This window comes from Macaca thibetana, chromosome 7 (genome assembly GCF_024542745.1).
Source record: "Macaca thibetana thibetana isolate TM-01 chromosome 7, ASM2454274v1, whole genome shotgun sequence".
Classification (NCBI taxonomy): domain Eukaryota; kingdom Metazoa; phylum Chordata; class Mammalia; order Primates; family Cercopithecidae; genus Macaca; species Macaca thibetana.
The window spans coordinates 34150554-34161146 of NC_065584.1; the positions used below are offsets into that span (position 1 = coordinate 34150554).

A 10593-nucleotide genomic window follows, 5' to 3' on the forward strand; every position below is an offset into this window, starting at 1 on the left:
CAACAAAAAAAACAAAAAAAACACCACCAGCCAATAGGGATGCCTGATGCTGCTGCCCTGTTGACAAACTATGCTCCTGTCCCATATCCTTCTGGTGCCATGCATGGCCCATGACAGTCTTATGAACCTTAATGTTTAGTTGAACCAAAAAAGACTCCCTGGTGAGCTCTACGATACCTACCTTGCCTAATTCAACCAACATTGAAAGACAATGAGATAATCAATGTGAAAACACTATATTATAAAGCACTACCTAAATATAATTGTTCTTACAAATATAAAGGCTTGGCTGGGCGCAGGGGCTCACGCCTGTAATCCCAGCACTTTGGGAGGGCAAGGAAGGTGGATCACAAGGTCAGAAGATTGAGACCATGCTGGCTAACACCGTGAAACCCCGTGTCTACCAAACATACAAAAAATTAGCCGTGCGTGGTGGTGGGCGCCTGTAGTCCCAGCTACTCGGGAGGCTGAGGCAGGAGAATGGCGTGAACCCAGGAGGCGGAGCTTGCAGTGAGCGGAGATCACACCACTGCACTCCAGCCCAGGCGACAGAGCGAGACTCTGTCTCAAAAAATATATTAAATAAATAAATATCTATATCTATGTGTCTATCTATATAAAGGCTCATGGGGCAAATTGGTTGCTTTTAATCACTAAAACTAATGGTGTAGTTCACTGTAGCATAGCTGGAAACATTCTCCTTCAGCTTGAATATAGCTGTTTAGAGGCCAGATGATGAAGGACTGGGAACTGGCATACCAGCACAGAGTTGAGCTTTAACACCTTGAGCATAAAATCCTGCCCATCTCAAGGGCTCAGCTAAACTGTAATTATATTATATAGCACTAAGCAACTGCAACTGGGACTGAGGTTGGCCACCACGTGGCTGTAGAAAGGAAGCTGTGTGTGAGAAAAGCAAAGGAGCTAGTACTCTCTTACCTGGCTCTTTTGATCACAGACCAGACCATCCAGGACTTGCCGGAGGTTCTACTGCCTGCCCTAGAGGCTGCTCTTTGTGACAAGAATGCCAATGTGCGGATGGCAGCAGCAATATGCCAATATGCCATACAGTCACATAATCCCCTTGCCCAGAACATCATGCAGACTGCCCTTCTGAAGGGTGAGTAACTCCGTTACTTCTGACTTGGAAATATGGGATAGACATCTCACTATCAGCTTTCCCAGTCCTTTCCTCTCCACTGTCATGCTCTGCAATGTCTGCTATATTGGGTTTAGATTTAGGTCAGACCATTTGAAAATTAAGGCCAGACGCTGTCGCTCACACCTGTAATCCCAACACTTTGGGAGGCCAAGGTGAGAGGATCACCTGAGCATAGGAGTTCTAAACCAGCCTGAGCAATATAAGAAGACCCCATCTCTATAAAAAATTTTAAAATTAGCCAGGTGTGGTGGTGTGCTCCTGTAGACCCAGCTACCTCGGAGGCTGAGGCAGACCTATGTATACATGCTTATCAGAGTCAGCTTGAGCCCAGGGGGTTGAAGCTGCAGTAAGCCACGGCGGTGCCACTGTACTCCAACCTGGGTGACAGAGCAAGACCCTGTCTCTTAAAAAAAAGGAAAAAAAGAAAATTTTTCTTTCTAGGTACTTTAACAAAACAGATATACTGCCACCAAGTGGTAGCTGGACTAAATTTTTTTTTTTTTTTTTTTTTTCTAGACAGAGTTTCACCTCTTATTGCCCAGGCTGGATGGAGTGCAATGGTGGGATCTCGGCTCACTGCAACCTCCACCTCCTGGGTTCAAGCAATTCTCCTGCCTCAGCCTCCCACTCCATGGGATTACAGGCGCGTGCCACCATGCCTGGCTGATTTTTGTATTTTTAGTAGAGATGGGGTTTCACCATGTTGGCCAGGCTGGTCTTGAACTCCTGACCTTAGGTGATCCGCCCACTTTGGCCTCCCAAAGTGTGGGGATTACAGGTGTTAGCCACCGTGCCCAGCCAATATGATTCTTCTAAATATGGTTTAAATAAGGAATTGTATTTCTAGACTGAGTGGGGTACAAGGAAGTGAGATATCAGGTGGCTAGCAGCCTTGGGTATCAATTCAAAGGCTGTTCTCTAGGGAGAAAACACATCACCATTCTGAACTCTTTTTCACCCAACTGTGGCAGGTAACAGTGTGGATAGCTGGGCTGCAGCTCAGTGCTTGGCTCTGGAAGGTACTGCCACTTACCCTGTGATTAAGAGGATCCTCCACCAGCTGTTTACAAAGAGGAATGAGGACACTGAGGAACAGTCTTATATCCTCCTGAGCCATCTGAGTGAGAAGACAGTATGTGTCCATTACCGGGTCAGAGAAAGAAACAGTTTTGGGGAGCAATTAAGTCTTTGAGGTCAGTGAATGTAAGCCATCTAACAGGCAGCTGGGGCCGGGGCAGTGGCTCATGCCTGTAATCCTAACACTTCAGGAGGCCGAGGCAGGTGGATCACTTGAGGTCAGGAGTTTCAGACCAGACTGGCCAACATGGGTGAAAGCCCATATCTACTAAAAATACAAAAATTAGCCAGGTGCAATGGTACACACCTGTAGTCCCAGCTATTTGGGAGGCTGAAGCATGAGAATCGCTTGAGCCTGGGAGGTGGAGGTTGCAGTGAGCTGAGATCACGCCACTACACTCCAGCCTAGGTGATAGAGCAAGATTCTGTCTCAAACAAATAAAATACAATAAAATGCAGCTGGGCTGGGCATTGTCACTCACGCCTTTAATCCCAGCACTTTGGGAGGCTGAGGTGGGAGTATCCCTTCGGTCCAGGAGTTCAAGAGCAGCCTGGGCAATATAGTGAGACTCTGTCTCTACAAAAAAAGAAATAAAATTAGTCAGGCATGGTGGTGTGTGCCTGTAATCCTAGCTACTCAGGAGGCTGAGGTGGGAGGATCACTTGAGCCTGGCAGGTTGAGGCTGCAGCGAGCTGAGATTACACCACTGTACTCCATTCTGAGCGACAGAGCAGGACCCTGTCTCAAAAAATTAATTTTGTTTGTTTGTTTGTTTGGTTTTTTGAGACGGAGTCTGGCTCTGTCACCCAGGCTGGAGTGCAGTGGCCGGATCTCAGCTCACTGCAAGCTCCGCCTCCCGGGTTTACGCCATTCTCCTGCCTCAGCCTCCCGAGTAGCTAGGACTAGGGGCGCCCGCCACCTCGCCCGGCTAGTTTTTTGTATTCTTTTTTTTTTTTGAGACGGAGTCTTGCTCTGTCACCCAGGCTGGAGTGCAGTGGCCGGATCTCAGCTCACTGCAAGCTCCGCCTCCCGGGTTCACGCCATTCTCCTGCCTCAGCCTCCCGAGTAGCTGGGACTACAGGCGCCCGCCACCACGCCCGGCTAATTTTTTTTGTATTTTTAGTAGAGACGGGGTTTCACCATGTTAGCCAGGATGGTCTCGATCTCCTGACCTCGTGATCCACCCGTCTCGGCCTCCCAAAGTGCTGGGATTACAGGCTTGAGCCACCGCGCCCGGCCAGTTTTTTGTCTTCTTTAGTGGAGACGGTGTTTCACCATGTTAGCCAGGATGGTTTCGATCTGACCTCGTGATCCGCCCGTCTCGGCCTCCCAAAGTGCTGGGATTACAGGCTTGAGCCACCGCGCCCGGCTAAAAAATTAATTAAACAATTAGTTAATTAGATAAAATGCAGTCGGTTGGGTTGATGATGTCAAGCATAAGGTAGAATAAGCATGAGTAAACCTGGGTGTAGAGGTGTATACAAGGGGAAGTCACAACAGTTAGCTGAGAGAAAAGTCAGAATTAGGTTGCAAATAATCTCTATTTGCATATGCAAGAAGAGTTGTGACATGTAGAATTTGCTTCTGCTAGAAGTTTACCATTGAAAACTGCAGAGACCTACATTTGTGTTTAGTTACTTTCAATAGTAATGTGAAAGTCATAAGCTTGAGGTATATAAAAATCATTTTAGTAGTAAAAACAAAGTCAGGAAAGGAAGGTCCCAGTTTTCTGTTTAGGTTATTAAATTTGTATTTTGTTCCCCAATTTATGATCCCAGAGTCAGTTGGCTGAGACGGAAACATGCCCCATCTCTTGTGAGTCCACTGGTGACATTAATTATGCAGGATGCCATGTCAGAATATACTTCAAGGTTCTAGTATCTCTAAAAGTGATTGTGAATATCCATACAAGTCTTCCATTTCCTCAGACCCTGATACACACCATGCTTGCTGTGGAGCTGAACAGCTGTCAATGGAAGAACCGGATTGTGGCCTGCCAGGTTTTCTCCCGGATCAGTGGAAAAGTCTGCTTGGTAAACCTCTTTCTTTTCCTCCAGGACAGAAAGCCTAAAAGAGGCTGAGCTACAGAGGCCTTCTACTTTTTGCTGCTATGTAGTATCCCATTCTTACCAAACAGATCTCTGTTCCCACATCACTACTTCTTACTTCTAGCCCAGAATTATCTTCAAATGCCAGCATGTCTGTCTAGAAGCCAATGCTTCTCAGTGCAGTGCTGGTCCACAAACTGCTGGTAACTGATCCACAATGAAATAGCACAAAAACTGACAGGAGATTAGAAATGTTTATAGTAGGCTGAGTGTGGTGGCTCACATCTGTAATCCCAGCACTTGGGGAGGCCAAGGCGGGGGGATCACGAGGTCAGGAGCTTGAGACAAGCCTGACCAACATGGTGAAAACTCCATCTCTACTAAAAATACAAAAAGTAGCTGGGTGTGGTGGTGGGCGCCTATAATCCCAGCTACTCGAGAGGCTGAGGCAGGAGAAATGCTTGAACCCAGGAGGCTGAGGTTGCAGTGAGCCAAGATCTCACCACTGCACTCTAGCCTGGGCGACAGAGGGAGACTCCATCTCAAAAAAAAAAAAAAAAAAAAAAAAAAGAAACGTTTACAGTAATTTGATATTGCCTCAATATCAACAGACTTTATCAGTCAATGGAGTATTTTCCTCCCCCCAAAATTGGTTCTTCATCAAAGATCATTCGAGAAGCACTGACTTAAACTACCCAAAAACCCATCTAAATGAGTGTCTGTGGTGGTTCTCTGAGTGTTTGGCACACACATATAAAACACAGTCCCGGCTGGGCGCGGTGGCTCACACCTGTAATCCCAGCACTTTGGGAGGCCAAGGCAGGTGGATCAGAGCTCAGGAGTTTGAGACCAGCCTGGCCAACATGGTGAAACCCCATCTCTACTAAAATACAAAAATTAGCTAGGTGTGGTGGCTGGCACCTGTAATCCTAGCTACCTGGGAGGCTGAGGCACAAGAATTGCTTGAACCTGGAAGGGAGAGGTTGCAGTGAACCGAGATCGTGCCACTGCACTCTAGCCTGGGCGACAGTGCGAGACTCTGTCTCAAAAAACAAACAAACAAAAAACCATCATCCCAGCTTTCACAAAATTAACACTATGGTAGGAATAAGACTCATATATACAGATGATTCAAGAACAAGCAATAAATATAAGGTACTCTTTTAAAACTTTTCAGAGAGAGAGATTAGTTTGGGTTAAATTTATTGCTTAAAGTTCTGTGAAGGGGTCCGGTGCAGTGGTTCATGCCTGTAATCCCAGCACCTTGGGAGGCTGAGGCGGGTGGATCACTTGAGACCAGGAGTTCGAAACCAGCCTGGTCATCATGGCGAAACCCCGTCTCTACTAAAAATACAAAAATTAGCTGGGCATGGTGGCACACGCCTGTAATCCCAGCTACTTGGGGAGGAGAATCGCTTGAACCTAGGAGATGGAGGTTTCAGTGAGCCGAGATCGCGCCACTGCACTCCAGCCTGGGCGACAGAGTAAGACTCCATCTGAAAAAAAAAAAAAAAACCAACTGTCAGTGAAGATGGTGGGGCTCAGCTAGAACTGTAGAGGGAATTCCAGGCAACACTTTGTTTTTGCCATTATTTCCCAATCATCTTCAGGTGTCCAAATGGGTGCCTTCCCTTCTTCCTATGTGCTACTTCGTCTTTTCCTTATAACTTTGGGTATCTCCAGAATAGCCTAGAACATTGCCATTTCCATGATAAGTGAACACCCTCCACTCTGTAACCCTGACATTTTGATATGGGAAGCACAAAATCTGGCCACTCAATAGAGTAATCACCTGAAAACGTTTTGGACTTGGGTTAGTTCTGTCTCAAGTGCTATAGCACCCTGCTGCTAAAGTCCTGGACCAGCAGCACAGGCATCACCTAGGAGCTTATTAGAAATGCAAAAATCGGCCAGGCATGGTGGCTCACACCTACAATCTCAGCACTTTGGGAGGCAGAGGAGGGCAGATCACCTGAGGTTGAGAGTTTGAGACCAGGCTGACTAACATGGAGAAAATCCGTCTCTACTAAAAAAACAGGCCGGGCGCGGTGGCTCACGCCTGTAATCCCAGCACTTTGGGAGGCCAAGGCGGGCGGATCACAAGTTCAGGAGATCGAGACCATCCTGGCTAACACAGTGAAACCCTGTCTCTACTAAAAATACAAAAAATTAGCTGGGCGTGGTGGCAGGCGCCTGTAGTCCCAGCTACTCGGGAGGCTAAGGCAGGAGAATGGTGTGAACCCAGGAGGCGGAGGTTGCAGTGAGCTGAGATCGCGCCACTGTGCCCTAGCCTGGGCAACAGAGCAAGACTCTATCTCAAAAAAAAAAATTAGCCAGGCGTGGTGGCACATGCCCATAATCCCAGCTACTCAGGAGGCTGAGACAGGAGAATCACTTGAACCCTGGAGGTGGAGGTTGCAGTGAGCCAAGATCGTGCCATTGCACTTCAGCCTAAGCAACAAGAGTGAGACTCCATCTCAAAAAAAAAAAAAAAGAAATGCAAAAATCTCATCTTAGGCCAGCTCAATCCGAAACTGCATCTTAACAATATCACTTTAACAACATCTGATTCATCTGTACCTTCACCTCCTTGGCACTTGGCACTTAGAATTGTCAACTGAAAGTAAAAAGACATGCAGAGCTAGCAGGGGCTGAGGTAAAGATGATGAGGACTTCACGGCAGACTGCTGGAGCTAAGAAAGGCAGTATGTCTATAAGTCTTTTCACTCATTCAGTAAGCATGCAGTTTCTGACCACGTCTGGCGCGCTAGGCACTATGCTACCACTGGGGTGCAGGGCTAAGTCTTCCCTTAGTAAATGTTGTAAGTAGCTAGAACAGAAGCAGCTATGAGGTGTTGTGGGGATTTCCTGTGCTTACAAGGGGCAAAGAAGACTTCACTAAGGAGATGTTTTTATTTTTTAAAATTTTTAATAAAAGATCAGTGTGATAGGAAGGAGATGCTTTTGAGCTAAATCGTAAAGGAAGAGTACAAAGACATCAAGTACCAGGTAGGAGTAGAGAAGGGAGATACTTCTAGCAGGGAGAACAGCATGGGCACATTTACGCAATCATTGTGTAGTAATCTTTGCCCATTCCTCTCTGAAAGAAGTGCACTTATAGAGTGACCAACTATTCTGGTTTGTCCAGGCAATGGGACTTTCAGTACCAAAACCAGGAGAGTCCCAGGCAAACTGCAATGAGCTGGTCACCTCATCAAGTATCATTTTCAAATTTTAAGTCTCCCAGGTACAGATTATGTTTGCACTGATACCATATAGTTTAAAGGATGAGCTTGGGAGAGAGAGCTGGGTTTGAGTCCTGGTTCCAGCACTCACCAGGTTAACCTTGGACAAGTTGATCAAAGCCTCCATTCTGTCATCTGTAAATGGTAGCAATATCTGCCCCGCTGGATTCTTTGGGAGAGTAAGGGATGGGAAAAAACACTCACGACAATCCTCATTAGTACAGTGATGGGTAAAAAAAGAAAAAACAGCACAACGCCAAGCACAAAATTAACGTTCAGTAAGTGATAGCTAACGATCATATCTACTTATAGGATATGAAACATAAGTTGATCCAGCTGATGTGGAATGACTGGAATAAGGAAGTGAGGCGAGCAGCTGCGCAGGCGCTGGGGCAAATGAGCCTTGGGAAAGAGGTGCACGACATAATCAGGTAAGACCCAGTCAACATGAGGAGACACTCTTCTAAATTCTTAGAAGTGTTTAGGAAGCAGGCCGGGCATGGTCGCTCCCAACACTTTGGGAAGCTGAGGATGGCAGACCACGAGGTCAGGAGATTGAGACCATCCTGGCTAACACAGTAAAACTCTGTCTTTACTAAAAATACAAAAAAATTAGCTGGGCATGGTGGCACACACCTGTTGTCACAGCTACTTGGGAGGCTGAGGCAGGAGAATCACTTCAACCAGGGAGGCGGAGGTTGCAGTGAGCAGAGATAGCGCCACTGCACTCCAGCCTGGTGACAGACCAAGACTCCGTCTCAAAAAAAAAAAAAAAAAAAAAAAGAAAGAAAGAAAGGAAAAAGTGCTTAGGAGGCCTGGGATTCAGCCACCCAGCATTTGTTTAGCTCCTCTGTACAGACCCTGGACCAGGTCCCACTGTAAAAAATTAACAGTCCCTACAAACTAACAACGTGACTAGGGAAAGAATCATTGAGTGCCCAGTAGGCGTGAGGCAATGGTTTGGGTGTTGGAGGGTGTTCGAAAGTATGATGCAATTCTGATGACCACATGCAAAATTACAAACACCTAATTAAAAATACCAAATCATTAAAAACTAGAACAAATGCCATATACCATAACTGCTGGAGCAGAAAAATGGAATACTTAGCGTGGCTAGAGGTGTAAGGCCAAGTTTCACAGAGGGATTGCACAGGAGGGCCAGCCCAGTGGCACACATCTATAATCCCAACACTTTGAGACTCCGAAGCAGGAGGCTCAATTGAGCCCAGGAATTCGAGACCAGCCTGGGCAACATAGCAAGACCTTGTCTCTACTAAAAATAAAAAAAAAAAAAAATTGGCCGGGCACGGTGGCTCATGCCTGTAATCCCAGCACTTTGGGAGGCCAAGGCAGGCGGATCACGAGCTCAGGAGATCGAGACCATCCTGGCTAACATGGTGAAACCCCGTCTCTACTAAAAATACAAAATGGCGTGGTGGTGGGCGCCTGTAGTCCCAGCTATTCAGGAGGCTGAGGCAGGAGAATGGCGTGAACCCAGGAGGCGGAGCTTGCAGTGAGCGGAGATCGTGCCACTGCACTCCAGCCTGGGCAACAGAGTGAGACTCCGTCTCAAAAATAATAATAAAAAATAAAAATAGGCCGGGCGCGGTGGCTCAAGCCTGTAATCCCAGCACTTTGGGAGGCCGAGACGGGCGGATCACGAGGTCAGGAGATCGAGACCATCCTGGCTAACACGGTGAAACCCCGTCTCTACTAAGAAATACAAAAAAATAGCCGGGCGAGGTGGCGGGCGCCTGTAGTCCCAGCTACTCGGGAGGCTGAGGCCGGAGAATGGCGTGAACCCGGGAGGCGGAGCTTGCAGTGAGCTGAGATCCGGCCACTGCACTCCAGCCTGGGCTACAGAGCGAGACTCCGTCTCAAAAAAAAAATAAAATAAAATAAATAAAAATAAAAATAAATTAGCCAGTGTGGTGGTGTATGCCTGTAGTCCCAGCTACTTGGGAGGCTGAAGCAAGAGGATTGCCAGGGTCCAGGAAGTCCAAGGCTGTCATGAGCCATCATCATGCCACTGCATTCCAGCCTGGGCAACAGAGAAAGACCCTATCTCAAAAAAAAAAAAAAAAAAAAAAAAAGAGAGAGAAACTGCATAGGAGCCAGGCAGAGTGGGTAAGTGCCTATAATCCCAGCTACTCAGGCTGAGGCAGGAGAATCACTTGAGGTCAGGAGTTCAAGACCAGCCCGGGCAATAGCAAGACTCCATCTCTAAAAATAATTTAAGGCCGGGCATGGTGGCTCACACCTGTAATCCCAGCACTTTGGGAGGCTGAGACGGGAGGATCACAAGGTCAGGAGATTGAGACCACCCTGGCTAACACAGTGAAACCCCGTCTCTACTAAAAATACAAAAAAAATTAGCCGGGTGTGGTTGTGGGCACCTGTAGTCCCAGTTACTCGGGAGGCTGAGGCAGGAGAATGGCGTGAACCCGGGAGGCAGAGCTTGCAGTGAGCCGAGATGGCACCATTGCACTCCAGCCTGGGCGACAGAGCAAGACTCTGTCTCAAAAAAAAAAAAAAGAAAGAAAAAGAAAAAGAAACCCCGTCTCTACTAAAAATACAAGAAAAACAAAATTAGCCAGGCGTGGTGGTGGGTGCCTATAGTCCCAACTACTCAGGAGGCTGAGGCAGGAGAATGGCATGAACCCAGGAGGTGGAGCTTGCAGTGAGCCAAGATTGCACCACTGCACTCCAGCCTGGGAGACAGAGCAAGACTCCGTCTCCAAATAATAATAATAATAAATTAAATAAAAATAATTTAAACAAACAAAAAGACTACATAGGCATTCTAGGCTGGAAGCCAAATGCAGAAATAATCATGGCACACGTGAGGGCGATGGAGAAGAGAACTTGACTGTGAAAAGAGGTGCAAGTTGACATTTTCCTTTATTCAGTCATTCAATGTAACTGAAAGCCCTGCATTACCTAATTACCGAATAGCTATGAATTAGGGATTCAAGTAAAGAAGACAATCGAGCTCTGTACCCAGTAAAACTTACCTTATGAGCATAAGGCTAACTGGGATTGACAGCCTACAGAACTCGG

At 46.9% G+C, this 10593-nt stretch overlaps 1 protein-coding gene across 1 annotated transcript in view; it reads left to right on the forward strand.

Moving 5' to 3' along the window:
• The window catches only part of HEATR4 (HEAT repeat containing 4), a 95298-nt gene that overhangs the window by 62610 nt on the left and 22095 nt on the right, over positions 1-10593 (forward strand). Inside the window, exons 8-11 of the mRNA XM_050798686.1 lie at positions 959-1120; positions 2134-2294; positions 4169-4273; positions 7846-7964. Coding sequence (XP_050654643.1) covers positions 959-1120; positions 2134-2294; positions 4169-4273; positions 7846-7964 — 547 coding nt within the window. The remainder of the gene's footprint in view (positions 1-958; positions 1121-2133; positions 2295-4168; positions 4274-7845; positions 7965-10593) is intronic.